General features: G+C 53.4%; 1 protein-coding gene across 1 annotated transcript; it reads right to left on the bottom strand.

The window, feature by feature from the left end:
• Positions 1–4649: 4649 nt before the first annotated feature.
• On the bottom strand, positions 4650–10367 carry LOC128791488 (maestro heat-like repeat-containing protein family member 6). The gene is made up of 14 exons (XM_053949200.1): positions 9348–10367; positions 8987–9051; positions 8687–8872; positions 8355–8503; positions 7950–8097; positions 7558–7742; positions 7338–7475; positions 6953–7067; positions 6643–6780; positions 6234–6410; positions 5953–6108; positions 5703–5804; positions 5239–5341; positions 4650–4964 (listed from the first exon to the last, which is right to left on the bottom strand). The coding sequence occupies exons 1-14, from the start codon at positions 9463–9465 to the stop codon at positions 4837–4839; spliced, it is 1908 nt and encodes a 635-aa protein (XP_053805175.1). The 5' UTR covers positions 9466–10367; the 3' UTR covers positions 4650–4836.
• Positions 10368–15939: the final 5572 nt, after the last annotated feature.

The raw sequence follows: 15939 nt of genomic DNA, 5'->3' as shown, positions 1-15939 counted from the left end.
GCTGGCAGCTGAGCTTGGCTTGAGTTTTTTCAATGTTAATCAGCAGATAAAGGATCATGCTGGAGATTTGCCTGGGAGCCCCTGTCCTCATTCCTGTTCCCTGAACAACTGGTTCTGTGGGAGTCCTGTGATGCTTGAGGTCCCACGAGCAGGGCAGCAGGAGGTTTCATGCTGGCTGCACCCAGGGGTGTTGCCTTGAAGGCGTCCAGTGCTGAAGCATGATGCAGCTCCTGAATCAGCCTAGGGAGGTCATGGCAGCAAGTCCTGGGAGCCGAGAGCTCTCAGGTGTCACTGGGAGTACCATGGCCGCCAGCTCTTGATCTGCTTCCAGGCAGCCAAAGGTGGAAGGGAGAAAAGATGTATGGGAGAAAAAGTATGGGTGCTTTGAGGGCATCTGAGGGGCTTTGGGAAGGGTTGTTTCTGTCATTCTCTAACCCTGAAGGGCAGCAGAGCAGACAGAGCACCCCGGTGGGGTGGCTTGAAGCCAACCCCGGCTCCACCAGGCTCTAACCAGAAGCCTCCTGGCTATGTTGGGTGGTGTTCTCCAGCCTGGGCAGCACAGAAGCACTCAGCCCCCCTCTGTCCTTTGCATCTCTGCCTCACACCCTGGCAGGAGTGAGGTTTCCAGCAATGAGGTCAAGCAGGGGAAAGAATCTCTTCCTCGAGGAGGAAGCCTCGGGCAAGCTGGGCATGGCTCTGTAAGTGGGCTCTGTGCCAGTTCCCACTGATGGTCACACCTTCCTCCACGCTGTGCTGGGTCCACAGCATCCAGTAGCTGCATGAGCAGCCCTGGGGTGGGAAGGAGGAGTGGGAGGCTCCTGCCTTGCCTCTTCCACACTGATTTCTTGCCTTCTCACTTGCAGCTACAGCTCCAAAGGTTGGCTACTGCGTGGATCAGCCCAGACCCCCAGGAGGGGACAGATGGACGGAGCCGCAGGGTGACAGGGAGCTGTTTCCTGAGGAGGAGCTGCTGCTGCAGGTATGGTGCTGTGGCTTGGTCATCTGGGGTCTCCCCAAGCTTCTCTGGAGCTTGTGGTCACATCCTTGGAGCAGGAGGAGACCCTGCCTTGCCTAGAGCTGCTTCCCTGTGATTCCTGCAGGCAATGAGTTCCTGGGGACAGAGACCAGTGGCACTGCCTGGCTGGGGTGGGTCCAGATCCCCATTCCCACCATTCCCTCTCATCCCACAGCAATTTGCTGCCCCTTTGATTATGTTACATCTCATGGACACAAGCTCCATCCCAACCAAGAGGTTCAGGGATGTCATATGGTGGTGTAAGGATTGATCCCTGAGTAGTTCCCAAGGTGCTGGCTTGGTTCATTAGCAAAGGCCAAGAGGAGAATGTTGAGAGCTGTGGGGCAAAACATCCCCCAGGAACTCCTTGCCTTACCTGGGGTGTTGTGTGAGCTCCATAGGGATGAGTTCACAGCCTGCCTAGGATGGGAAAAGCCCAGCTTCAGTCTGTAGGTTTTGGGGGAGAAAAGAAGAGCAGTTGGATGTTGGACAACAGTGCTGGACAAAACCAGTGGGAAATGAGAGCTATGTTTTGTAGAAAGGCCACGTGCGTCTCATGAAACAGCTGACAGTGAAGCTCGGAGCACGAGGGCCTGGTGAATCAGCCTCCCACAGTGCTGCTGCTTTGGGCTGCCATCTATAAATGTCAGCTGGAAGGGCCTGGCATGGAAGGTCCCATGGACAGGCTGACTGCTGAACAAGCATCTGGGCACATCAGCTGAGGAACATGCTTACTGGGGCTGCAGGACCAGTCTGTGCAAGACCTTCAATCACTCTGTGTTCTTGGCATCTCCCATGCCTGGCCTTTCACAGAATCCCAGAATGGTTTGGGTGGGAAGGGACCTTAAAGCTCATCTTGTGATGAGCTGCCATGGGCACAGGCACCTTGCACTATCCCAGGTTGCTCCAAGCCCCATCCAGCCTGGCCTTGGGCACTTCCAGGGATCCAGGGGAACCACAGCTTCTCTGGGCACCCTGTGCCAGGGCCTCACCACCTTCTCCCGCTCTCCTATAGGCTTTCTGGGCCTTCAGTCCTCTTCTCCCACCTCTCCACACACCAGCAGATGAATGCTTGGCTCTCTTTAAGCCTGGCTTTGGTCACTTCAGCCCTGCTCCTGCAGAGCCCTCCAGGCAGCAGGCAGTGTGAGCAGACCCCCAGCAGGAGCCTGCATGTGGGATTTTGGTGAGGCAGTGACTCCTGGGAGCTCAGTGTGACTTTTGGCAGTGAATCTTGGACCACACGAGGTCCCAGCTGTGTGCCAGTGTGATGGTCACAGAGGAGCAGCTGGATGCCAGGAGAGAGCCCGTGACTGCCCCAGCCCCAGCATCTCCTGAGCACTCCCCAGGGCTTTGGACTTGGACCATATGATGGGAATTTGTTGAGCCATCACCATCAGAGCATTGGCAGGCTGGGGTGACTGAAGGCACCTGGAGAGCTCATGAGGTGTTCCTGTGACAGAAATCCCCCCGCTGAGCTGTCTGGTGGCTTTTTTTTTCCTCTCCACAAAGATAATGTTAAGCATATACTGTGATTTGCAGAAATCTCTGACTTGGGACCCCTCAGGGGGGCTGCAGCACACAAAGGGAAGGGACTGGTCCCTCAGCAAGCTGGATCTGTACGCTAGGTTTCCATTTCGGGTGTTCTTTCCCTAATTTCTCTCCTTCCATTCGCTAATAAATTAAACACACCACAGTGAAGAACAGGGGGTATGAATTACTATCTAGTGCAGTGCTTTGCTTTTGGGGAAAATCAGCCTGAAATGGTCACCAGAATCATAGAATATGCAGAGCTGGAAGGGACCCACAAGGATCGTAGTGTCCAAAGCACAGCCCTAGGAGAGTGTAGCTATTCGCAGCTGGAAAGAAGGACTCCAGATCCTCCATGAAACCTCTCCTTATCTGGTCCCTCCTGATGCAGGAGCAGCCCTGCAGTGAGAGGGGGTTGCATGGGAGGTTTGGAGAAAGTGGTCAGTCCAGCTTGGATCATTGCTTGTGCTGAGAAGAAGAAACTCCACAGAACTGAATCTTGCATGGTTACCAAGTGCTGTCCTTCTTTGTGGGGCTCCTTGTTGAGGAAGAAGGTCCCTTCCTGTCCCTGGATGCTGAAGAAACAGCTGGGGGATTTCATCCTTCAGCAGCGGGATTGAAGCTGGGCAGAGTAAGTTTGGACCAAACTTTTGCATTCAGGCACTCAATGGATTTGTCATCGCCGTGACTGGAGACGGCTGCATCTTCTACATCTCCCCTACCGTGCGGGACTACTTGGGCTTCCACCAGGTGAGCACCATGTTTTCCTGGCGGGAAACAGATGGACGCGGTCCTGGTGTGGGAAGGAGATGCAGATGGAGAGCAAAGCTTCCCAAAGGGCAGCAGCTCCTGTGGCAGGGGAAGGAGCTGGAGTTTGCCTGTTCTTTACACTCAGTCCTGCACTTTCCGACGCCACTCGTCTCCCGCCCGCCGCCCCCGGCCCGTGAGCGCTGCGACCGCGCCTCCGCCGGTGCCCACTTGCACCTGCCTCACTGGGAGCTCCCTGGGAAGCGCTTTCCCTGAGAAGCAAGCCCCTTTCCTCCAAAGGCGTTTTCCCAAAGGCGCAGCTTTTCTGGGGAACACCAACACAGCCTTAAGGAACGCTGGCAAGGCTGAAGGACTTCATGTCCTTTCAGGCCAGGCACTCCAGCTCTCGCTCCTATTCCCCCAAGTGCGTTTCCAGGTGGAGGTTCAGACGTGCAGCCCCAGGCCCTCTACAAACACAAGCTGCTCACTGCCTCTTCACCTGCCTCAACTCCTGCCTGCGCTCACGGCACCAAAACCAGGCTGTTCCCGGCCACAGACCAGAGCCCTGTTCCCGCAGGACGCTCTTACCAGCACCTTCCAGGACTCTCCGCTGTGCACGCAGCGCTTTTCATGCCCGCTCCCAACAGGCTTTGGAAGGCAGAGCACAACCTGGCTGCCTCTGCCAGCAGCACAGCCCAAACACAGGCGGAGGAAGAAGCAGCAGGGGCTGTTTTGCAGCCATGCCCAAGAGAAACTGGAAGGGTGCCCTCTCTGTGGGCTCACTTGGTTGGTTTTCTGACTGGCTCTGAGCCTGGGGCTGCCATTCCTCACCTCTGGAGACCAGAACCACACCCTGGATCCCGGCACTGCCTGACAGCGCTCCAGGCACTGGCACGGTGGCGCGTCCCAGTCTCGGGCACCGCGCTGCTGCTTCATTTGCTCTTAGGCACACCTAAAGCTCCCTGTTAAGCCCGGATGGTCGCTGGTTCTGTCCTCTTCCTCATGCTGTGCAGGGATGGAGCACTGCTGTGCTTTCAGGAAGCTATTCTTGAAACCTTCCAGCATTCCAAGCTCCTTTGCCCTCCGTGGGTGCTTGCCATGGAATCCCTCACAGCTGGCTTCAGAGCATCCTCAGGTTGGCTCTTCCAAATTCCAGGGGCTCCAGGGTGCTCAGCAAGATCTGCAGCTCCACAGTGCTGTGGAACTGCAGCTTCAGCACAGGCACCTTTCCAGCCTGATCTGCCCTCGTTCCTCTGTGTGTGCGCACAAAAGACGGTGTGGAAGAGAACGACAGCAGGGGTCTGCGTGTCCCAGGGCTTGGGATTGGCGTCGTTTCATCTCCACAGAGACGGAGGCAAAGTGAAAAAGCCAAACTCTTTATTAATGGAAGATGAAACAAAGGGATGAGCAGGGAGGTAAAAATAGGGAATGGGCAGGGTCTGAGGGCTAGAGGAATGGAGCTGTCAAAAGACAGGAAGAGTGGAGGGAAAAAAGGGGACGGACAGTGTCTGAGGGCTGGAGGGAGGGAGCTATCTAGAGGGAGGGAGCTATGTAGAGGCAGGGAGAGGGCTGAAGCCACAAGAATTGTGCCCAGCGTCAGCTCTGCCTGGAGCGCCCTGACTGAGGCCGTGGAGCTCTTCCTGCTGCCCCCTCATCATGGGAAACTCGTCCATCCCTGAGAACAAAGAGCTCATCTTGGCCCCAGCGGCACAGCTCCCTGCCAGCGGCGCTGCCAGCCCTGCGGCCACACGGCCTCGTGGCCCGGCAGGGCTCAGCCCGGGTCCTTGCCGCACACTGCCGCCCGAGGGCACGGCTGCCGGAGGGCGGCAGCAGCGCCCAGGCCAGGCGGGGCTCCCCGGCGCCGGGCCCGGATGGCGCTGCCGGGGCAGCAGGCGGGGCTGGGGCAGAGCTGCGGCGGGGCGGGGAGGGAGCCCGGGCTCGTGGCTCACCCATGAAGCTGAGGGCCGCCTCTCGCAGGGGCTCCTCTGGGCTCTCCAGGTAGGGCAGGGCCCGGCGCAGGTGCTCGGCCGCTCGGATCCTGTCCTCTGCCAGCTGGAGAGAGCGGCAGGAGGGAAGGCTTGGCGCGGGCTCAGCCCCTGGGCCGGCCGCTCCCTGCGCCCAGCCCCGGCCTCCCCTGGCCGCACAGCCCTGAGGCCCGGCCAGCAGCCGCTGGTGCCGGGCTCTGGAGGGGGCAGAGGGCCGGCTGCTGCCCGGGGAGCCGCGGGGCCGCCCCGCAGCCCCGCCGGGCCAGGGCTCCATCGGCACCCGGCTCGGGGCCACGGGAGCCTGGAGAAGAGCCCGTGCGGCCTCTGGCTGCAGCAGCGGGCAGGAGCACAGCTGCCGGCCCACACACTGAGCACCGCGCTCAGGGGGCTTCTCCAGGCTGAGGCTGGGCCTTCCAGGCCGTTCTTACCAGGCACTTGACAAACTTTGACAGCTGCTCCTTCTCCACCAGCTGTTCAAGATCTCTCCTCATCAGGAACTTGGCTGCACAATGCAGCATTTCCCGAGAGGCCTGGAGAGCAGCAGAGACCCAGAGATGGCCCCACAGCCCAGGGCACAAGACCTGTGTCCCTGTGCCAAGGCCTGGAGGAGGCTGCATCCCGCCAGGCGCCAGGGCAGGAGGCAGCCGAGCCCCCTCCCAGCATCATAGAAATGCTCACCTTTGCCACGTGCCAGTTGTCATCATGGCAGTAGATTAAAAGTGTGTACAGGCTCTTGATCACAATCGTCTTCAGGGGCTTTTTCCCCTCATCCGCTACCAATTCCATCAGCTTACAGAAGAGCTGAATGCAGAGCAACTGCACGTGGCTGTTGTCCTAGGGGAAAGGAAAAGACCTACAACAGCTACTCCAGGCCCACCTGGGCAAAGGCCTGAAAATCCACAGGGCACAAAGTTTCTGGCAAGCACCCGATGCCTGTGGCTCAGGATGCAGAACCTTACATGGTCAAAGAGCAGCAGGAGCACCTCAGCCAGCTTTGGGGCAGTGGTACCGGATAGCAGGATGCCGTGGTGCGGGAGCACATTCGTGAGCACACGGAGGCTCATGCTGACCACCTCTCCATCTGCATCCCTCAGCAGCTCCAGAAGGCTGCAAGACAGACTGCACATCCTTCCGGCCTGTGTGGAACACAAGGCTGTGCTGGGAAGCCATGGACGGCTGCATGGCCAACACCGCCCTGGCACTGCAACCCCACCCTGCTGCTGCAGGGCCCACAGGCCAAACGCCTGTCCCAAAGCACTGGGGCAGGTGAGGCAGGAGAGCTGGGAGTAGCTGCCTCAGCTCCTGAAACCCTGCCAGCCCACGGGGCTGCTTTGCCCGGCGCAGCTTCAGCCGCTGCCCCCTTCTCACCATCAAGAGATCCTTGCTGAGCAGCACGAGGCCTCTGAGTGCCAGGCGACGCCTCTGACTGCATTCACTCTGGAGGTGCCTTGACATGATGTTCAGGACGCTGCCACCACATTTACTCAAGTCCAGGCAATCCAGGACCTGAAAGGCACAGGGCAATGACAGGGGAGCCGGCCGGCAGGAGCCCAGAAGCGCACAGGGCTGGGCCCAGGCAGCAGCACAGGGCATGGGCACTGTCCCAGGCAGCTGTGGCTATGAGAGGGCAGGGAGCTGGGAGGCAGCTGAGCGAGGCAGCGCTGACCAACAGGCTCACCTCCACAAGGAATGCCAGGGCAGGCAGATCCCAGCATGGCTCCTCCCTGCTGAGGTGCCAGAGCACGTGGGGTGCGATGCAAGAACAGAAAAGGATCGAGACACGGCGCATCTCCCTGGCAGGGGGGAAAAAGGCGCTGAGGTGGGGAGACCAATCCACTCCCAGGACTGAGTCACAGAGGTCCGGTCTTTCCCCAGCATCCCTGGAGGGGATGTGGGCGCGTTGTGAGGCAGCCCTTTCTGGACACCCTCCTTTCCCAGCCTTTTCCAGTCTGCTCAGGTGTCCCTCGGTGACAAGGCCCTCTGGCCCATGACCACAGGGACTGTGAGTGGCATCCGGGGACAGGGCACAAATGCCGGGGGCAGTGGGGAGAGGGGGGTCTCACCTGGCCAGCAGACCCACGGCATAGTGCTGGGTGTGAGCACGCAGCAGCGTGTCCCAGCCACGCTTGCGCTCCATAGCCATCACCACCTTGTCACACGGCAGTCGGTAGAGCAGAGCCTTCATGGCCTGCACTGCAAATCTGTGTGCAGAGCAAAGCCCAGGTCACACTGGGAGCACTGGCACTGGCCACAAGGGCACGGGAAGGACAGGAGGACTGGGACCTGTTGGGCTTGCTGGGAAGGCGTTGTTCCTCCCGGCACGCTCTCCAGAAGTTAGCAACTTCCTCTGGTGGCATCTGCTGTGTGGCGATGGCAACATGGAAGAGCAGAGCCACAAACAATCGCCCAGTAAAAGGGATCATCGCCTTGTTGTACACAGGCACAATCACCCAGATCACCAGAGTTGCCTGCAAAAGAAGCAGCCCAAGGCAGCGCTCAGTGCCGAGGTGTCCATGGGCAGGGCCCAAGGGCAGAGGCAGGGGGAGCAGTGGGCCTGGTGCCCCCTGAGCCTGCCCCTAGCCCCGGTTTCAGCCCAGCGCCTGAGGCATGGAGAGGATGGAATGCTGCTGGAAAGGTGACCTGGGGGCGAGCAGAGGCCAGGTCCAGAAACTCACAGCCAGGGCAAAAACAGCCTCGTTGTCCCCATCGGAGGTGCACATTCTGTGCTGTGGCCAGTCCTCCATCACACAGAGCAGTGTTGGCAGCACTTTCTCCACTGCTGGTCCCGATGAGGCTATGGCTCTCCACATCATTGCAGCTGCTCTGTGGGATGGGAGCTCTGTGTCAGGGGCATCTCAGTCACAGCACCATGCCCTGTGCAGCTGTGGGGGCCCAGGTGACAGAGCCCCGGTGCCCTGAAGGGCAGGGAAGGAGCACTGGCAGCAGGCTCAGGAAACAGAGGGGCCCGAGGGTCCTGGGCCTCTCTGCCTGTCTGGCAGACCCCATTGGACAGGCTGTGCAGGGCCACGGGCCCTAAAGGCTGCTGAGCCCTGAGCTCTGAAGACTCGTGGGCCCCGTACCTGTCACATGTTGGGGCACAGCGCAGGAGGGTCAGCACCACGTCAGCAGGGTGTTCTTCAGCCAGCCTCACAATGTCCCTTTGCAGCCTGGCATCCGCAGAGACGTGGGACAGGAGACTCTGGTGGATGTCCTTCACCTTGGCTGGCACCTGGAGGAGACATGGGGGAGACTTGGAGCACTGTCCAAGGGAGAAACTTGCCCAGCTTCCCCCAAGAAGTGCTTCTGTTCCCACCACACTGTGCTGGCCTCAAAAGCTGAGGGGCCCAGTGACCGTGGCTTGAGGGGACACACCATCCTGGGAGGCCTCCAGGCCTGGCCCCCGGCTGCTTACCCGCTGCTGAGGAGGAACAGCAGTCTCTTTGAAAAAATCCATAGTGGGAGCAGGAATCATAGTTGGAGCAGGCGTGGTACCAGTATTTGTGAGGCCCTGAGTCTCCCTCGTTTTGGTGCTTGTGATGGCCACATCCTCATTCACTGAGGTCTTTCTACGCCGAATGCGCAGGAACCTCCGGAACATCTGCAAGAGAACAAAGGACAGGGAAGCCCGGAGTGTTCCATGGAGTGCTCCAAATGTGGTGCTGGGCTGAGCAGTGACAGCAGGCCCAGCCCAGGTGGGGATGGCTGCTGGTACCTTCAGGGTTCTGTGGAAGCGGCCACGGGTGGGTTCCCGCTCTTGTGTCCGGCCCAGGGCTGCATCTGGCAAAGAGCGAGCGCAGCCAGAGCTGAGGGGCTGCGGGAGAGGCCGGAGAACACAGCCCAGCCCTGCGCTCCCCAGGCAGGGAGAGCCCCGGGACGCCCCAGGGGATGGAGCATGGCCACTGCGGGGTGTCTGCCCAGCCCCTCTTCCATCCTGTCCATGGGCATGTCCCCAGGGGATGGGATGGGATGGGATGGGATGGGATGGGATGGGATGGGAGGATGGGATGGGATGGGATGGGATGGGATCAAGCTGGCTGCAGGCATCAGCCCTGTGGCCCCACTTTGCCACTCACCATCCTGCAGTGTCTGGATCTGCTCTGGCTCTTCAGGCTGTTGTGCTGGGGCAGCTCCAGGGCCTTTCTTTTTTCCCCTTCTGAACACTTTGCACAGGCTGAGAAATCTGCCCGCCATTCCACCAGCTAGCCTTGAAGGCACCTTCTAGAGAGATGCCTCAGGATATATCCAAGTCAACAGTTGCAGTTGACCCTTGAAGACACCTGAGACAGAGGAGCCTCAGGAAGGCTGCAGGACAGCAAGTCCTGCACTGTGGTCTGGAGGGCTCCTGCCACAATGACAGGAGACTCCTCGTAAATGATTCTGATCACCAAGTCCCACAGTCTGGCCGCGAGGTCAGCTGCAGGAATAACGCCTTGGAAAATTGCTGGGTCAGACACAAATGAGCACGCTGTGGGGGGGCTCCTCACAGCACTACTCAGTTCTGTCCTGTCCTGATGCGTGCACCAAGCACTGTGGCGTGCTCTTGTCACCGCCAGCTCCTATGTCACCACGTGTCACAAAGGGAGGGCCCTTGGACACCCTGTCCTGTTCCATTCCAGGCTGACCATGCTGCAGCGTGTCACAAAGGGACCTTGCACACACTGTCACCTGCCCTGGGGCTGCCCCCAGCCCCCCCAAAATGGCCCAGCTTGGAAGGAATCCCTGGCTCCAAGTGTCTAAGACAGCCCGACAGGATCTTTAGGAACAGCTCAAACCACCAGCAAACCCTGCCCTCCTCTGCGGGATCAGGGCATTTAAGAATCCTCAATTCTTAAAGGCTTTACTTCTCATTGCACAACTGAAGGAGTTTCCAACATTTGCAAACTTCTCAAATTAATAGCGATTGCCGGAGAACGTGAAGGATTTGGAAGTTTGTTCCCACCTACAAGCAGCAATTAATTTGCCTTAACACATTCCATTGAAAGTCACTTTGGAAACATAGCACTATACAGTGGCAAAAAGAAGGCCATTCTTTGGTGTGCTGATTTATTAAAGAAATATGGATATTGATCTAGCACCAATATCCAACTGACACGGACAAAAACTCTCTAACAGTTTTAAAGTTAGAAAGTGTATGTTCATTGCGACGCCGGACAGCGTGCGGGATAGCTCCCAAATACCCACCGCACCTTTCCAATGATTACAGAGTCCTTTTATCCACACAAGAATTGAATATTTAAAATACAAAGACATATTCATCATTTTGGTACATGCCATTCCTCGCTTCCTATGCTAATCATTTCAAAAGCTATTAAGCATGCGTAGTTTGTTCCTTGAAATGGGTCGGTGGTCCCTTTCATGGGGAGGGGTCCCAAAATGAGGAAGTCAATGAAGTCTTCCTCATTCTGATCTTTCTACCTTTTCAATGCAAATATGAACCTTGGTAGAACTCCCATTCCTTGTCTTCAATTGGTTTCAGAAGAGAGGAGGCCCACAATTGTCTTATGTTCCTAAAAGCTATTTGTCAGTTTCTATATTCTTCATTATAAACTCAGCTCACTAAACATTGTGTTGACAAGCAATCAATTCTTAGTTAACTACTAACTCTTAACTTCATCAAGGCCTACTTACAGAATCCCTTTATTTTAATTAACTCTAGTAAGGCTTATCTCTAACTAAAACCTTAGCTCCTCTAGAATCTCTAAATCTCTTAAAGTTTATGTTTCAGTGCAAATGGTTTTCGATGAAGGGATGATAATATCGTGATTCTCTTAAGGAATGAAAGCTCTCAAGGAATGAAAGTCCACTCAGTCTTACAAAAGTAGCCCAAACAAATGAGTAGATGGAAGAAGGGCTCATCCTTCCCCAGTACAGATATCTAAGTGGCCAATAAAGTACAGCTCTCCCATCTTGTTCCCTGCAGGAGAATCAGGACCATGAACAGAAATAGTCACAGATATTCTTGCTGCCCTCCATAAGCAAAGCTGTGCCAAACCACAGATGCTGCCTTCAAGCTGACTCAAATTCCAGCCTAGACCTCTCACCTTGCAGACAACTCCTTCCCCAACATGCTCCCCAAGACCAACCCCCCACAAACATACCCACAGAAGCCCTCAACAGCCCACCAGGACCCCCAGCTGTCCCCGTCCCTCCGCAGAGCTTCCCCACCCTCCAGCAGACCCCCTGGTTCCCTGCAAGTGCCATGGGATGGCACTCGGGAGCATCTGCTCCAAGGCCTTCCCTGGCAGCAAGCTCAGGCTGCCAGGCCTATGGATCCTGGCTCATCCTTCCCACCGAGCCTTCCTGTGCACGGCTGTTCCATTGGCACATCTGCGCTCAGCTCGGACTTCTCCACTCAGCCAGGGCTGCTGGGAAAGGATGGAGAGCAGCCTGGCAAGCTCTTTCTCCAGCTCCCTCTTCACTCTCGGGAGAGGTAGAACATTCCACAGGAAAGCAACTGGTGCCACAAGGAGTGGGCAGCTTCAGGCAGCTCTGGGGAGGCACTTGAGGACTGCTGTATCCTGAGGGAACACTGTTGGCCATCCCCTGTGTGTATCTGCAAAAGCTTAAAATCAGCTGCCTCAGCTTCCAGGGCCTCTCTTGGCCAGCATCCTGACGTGGATGCCGGACTGCTGCGAGGCACTGCTGGGACCCAGCGGGACAGGACCGGCTGTCTCGTGTCCACGTAGCACCCCTGACACAGCCAGGGCCGTCCCAAAACCAGACAGATGCTCACGTGTCAGCAGAGAGGAGCAAGGAGCACTGGGCTCCCCTCAGGGAATCTCAGCTGGGCTCGCTCCACAACACGCCCCCATTTTAAGGCCTGCTGATGCCCAGCTGCCAGAAATGCCTACCTTGTGCTCTCCAAGATGCAGAGAGCCAGCCAACGGGAGCACATCTGTGGAGGAAAATGCTGTGAACTAAGCTCTCCATGTCAGGGCTTCTATGTCCAATGAGCTGCAGTGGGATCCAGGAACCAAAAACAAGCTCCATGCCCCAGGACCACCCTGCAACACAGAGCTGGGATGACTGGGATATACATTTCCAAAGGGTTCTCCTGGTCTGAACCAGCACTGATGGGTCTGCACTCATTAAGACTCAGGAGTTTCACCCATCACTGCTGTTCTCAGGAGGAACTCAGAACATGGGTAATTTTTCAAAGATCGCTCAGAGTTCACCTGCAGAAAAAGGAACAATCTCAACTTCCACAGGCATCAGCAATTAATGGCACCATATTGCCTCATAAAATGGGTCAGATGTTGGAAAAATAAGGACAGCCAAACGAAGGGAGGAACAATAAATAGAAGCTGACAAGACAAATGCACAACAAGCATCTTATCTCTGTGTGTGTATATGTCAAATTATCTGCAGGTCAGTAAAATTACTGCAGGTCAGTAAAATTACTGCCCTTTGAGAAGAGGTCCAGAAATGCACAGTCCACAGATCAGGCTGAGGGCAAAAGGCCAAAGGAAAGGACAAAGGAGAGCGAGGAATCATGGAAACTGAGTGCAGATTCAATTTATGCTCCCAGGTGCTGTTTATTATTTTGTTTGGGTTGTGATTTTTTTTGGGAGCGTGTGTAACTGTTTGGGTTTTGCTGGGGGGTTCCATTTTTGAACAGATACCTCCAAGTTATGCACATGGAAATACATGAATGAGGCAGCTGCTGGAAGTGTGTTTTTACTGAGTTCCCGTTGGAGAAGATTTCACGCTGGCTTTCAAGCTCCACAGTCACAGCCTTCCATGGAATTAATTTCTCAGTCTCAGGCTTACAGCAACATTAGTTAATGTAGACTGTAGCACATGACTAATAAATAATATAAAGAGCACAAAGGAAAACACCCCCATTGTTCAAGCCCTGGTCTTTAATACCCCATCTCACCACAAAAAATGATAATGACACAAGAGGAGCAGTTCTGGCATAGCAAAGAGAACTTGCTTTATGTCTTGTTCGCCCTTTGGCAAAAAAATTTCCAAGTAAGGAAGACAAATTATTTTTATGAGAAGCAATGTCACAAGGCAATAGATTTTTCTTAGGTTACAAAGGAAAATGAAGACTGTAAAAGGAAGTAGAAACTGTAGGGGAAACACAGCCATCAGGATGGAAAACCAAGTATTAAGTCTTGATGCAAAGACAGAAAAGAATGGTGCCGCTCCTACTATAAATATGTCAGCACTGAGCATTGATGAAAACCTCTGTGTGTCAACCGGGTTGGAAGTGGTCAGAGTTTTCATTGGTTCAAATCTTCAGATCACAGAACATGAAAAATTAGTTTCAAAACCAAATCACTACACAGACCTTTAATACAACATTTCTAATGAAAAGACATGATTTAAAAATGAGGTGGCACCAAGGGGTTCTTTGGTCTTTTTGTTGTAGAAGAGAGGTCAAGAATCATCAGATAAAAGATAAACAATGCAGAGGAAATGAAGTGCTGGTTTGATGTGCCAATGTTACAATAGTTGAGTATTTAAAACTAATAAAATGTCCCCGTTTTCCTTTTTACTGAAGGAATTGCTGTAGATGTCTGCCCAGCCCAGACCCAGCATGGCACAAGCTGTTCCAAGCAGCTTAGGGCAAGAATGGAAGGCAAAATTCAACATTCAGAGAAAGCTGATCTGAAAAGAAATTGAGGGAAGACAGGAAAAAACAGTGGAAAGAGCAATAGTTGCTCAGATAGGGAAGCATAATGATCTGCTTCAATTGATTTTTCTAATTTTTATTTATGCAAATTAGGACACAAATGTGAAACTCTTCCTTAGCTCATTACTCTCCTAAAGCCAAATGTATTTCACGGGTGAACTACAGCAGAATATTGCACTTCAGTAAAGCCTGCAGCAACCATGTAAAAGAGGGAAACCTTGCTGCAATAACTACAAATTCTGACCATTTAGGAGAGAATTAACAACAGACCCTTGATCAGGAACATGAGCTGATCACATTTATATGACTGTAACTAAAAATATTTCTGCCCTGAGGAAATGTGCTGAGCCTTCAGTGCTGAACTTAAAACAACCTCCAACAACCTCTACAGAAATACATGGTCTACAATGTTGGCTCCTCACATCTTAGTGAGTTCCTATTTGTTGATCTCTGTTTGCCAGAAAAATGCTTCTTACAAATCCAACAGAAAGAAACAAGTGTAGGTTACACTCAGAGTGGAACAGTCTATCAAAAGAATGATGAAGCCAAAATTTAACTTAATTGCTTGCTTAATTTAAAGTTGGCTGTCTCAAAAGAGGAACTTTCATGCTGTGGCAGATTGAAAAAGGTTTAAATTATTCTGTTTTTCAACTTGTTCTTGCAGGTGCACTTCAGAGGAAAGCTTTCAGTGCTACAGACAGCGTGCGGGCCTGCTTGACAATGTAAGAAAACAAAACAAAGCCAAAACTCCCTGGAATAATCCTCCCATCGTGTTTGCACTGCCACAGACATGATCAACAGCAAAGAGCCAAAGCAAAACAGCAGAATGAGAACTCCTGTTTCACAAGCACAATATTTAAAATACTTCATGTTTCTATAAATCAACAACAAACCACAAATATCAAATGGCAAAATGCTTTCTAGTAACAGGAATAAAAATTGCATAGAATCCCAGAATCACTGAGGTTGGAAAAGACCTCGCAGAGCATCGAGTCCAACCTGCGACCAATCCCCACCTTATCACCAGCCCAGAAAACTGAGTCCACGTCCAGTTATTCCTTGGACACCTCCAGGGATGGAGGAGACTCCAAATCTCCCTGGGCAGCCCCTTCCAATGCCTGACCACCCTTCCTGTGAAGAAATTCTTCCTGAATCCTATCCCTATGTGAACACTAATCCAGCTGAAGTCTTTCAAGCTGATTTTCCAGCCCACACACGGCCAAAAAGACAGACCTTTTCCACTGCTACTTCATGATCCCCAACCCCCTTATCTAAAAAACTTCTCTTCAATCGTGCAACAGAATTCTGCCTCCTCTCCATGAACTAACACATCCCAGTTCCTGGCTGCAAACCTCAGCAGTCTTTCTGAGGTTCTGTTTGCTGGAATATTCAGCAGCCACATTAAAATACACCCATCAAGAAAGACAAACTACTTAGGATGTGGACTGTCCCTTGCTGAGCATTTGTGTGGTAATAATGCAATTGCACCTGACCCTCTGCCACGTTCAGGGCATGAAAACCACACCAAAATTTAATTTGCTGTCTCTTGCAAATTCATCAGGATCCCATAAATAAGGAGGTGAAAATAATGATATTGCAAAATGTTTTAGGAAAATAAATGGAAATAATTCTCTTCAATTCTTAAGAGCTCATTTAAATGTCTTTATGGAATGCTGAAGCTGAACACTACAGCAGAAACAGGCATCAAAATCTGAAAACCAAAGTGATAACATACGAGTGGGAAGAGGATCTAAGCAAGTCCAATGAAGAAAGGTATTGATGGTCCAAAATCAGATCATTTCACTACAGCACAGTTTAAATTCTAATAAAATCTTTATTAAAATATTGAAATATTTTGTTTGAGGGCATCTCAAAAATAAAACTAGGACTGCATTTTGTGTGACACTTTTTTAATGGAAGTTTAAAAATATATAAAAACATACTACATTTGCTGCAATACTTAAAACTGCACAACAACTAAGACCTTTTGTTTAATTAAAGCACTCTAATGCAAACACTGATAG

The sequence above is a fragment of the Vidua chalybeata genome, chromosome 8 (assembly GCF_026979565.1).
Source record: "Vidua chalybeata isolate OUT-0048 chromosome 8, bVidCha1 merged haplotype, whole genome shotgun sequence".
NCBI classification, from domain to species: Eukaryota; Metazoa; Chordata; class Aves; order Passeriformes; family Viduidae; genus Vidua; species Vidua chalybeata.
Note: the sequence above shows the minus strand (reverse complement) of the source record. Positions and strands in the feature narration are given on the sequence as shown.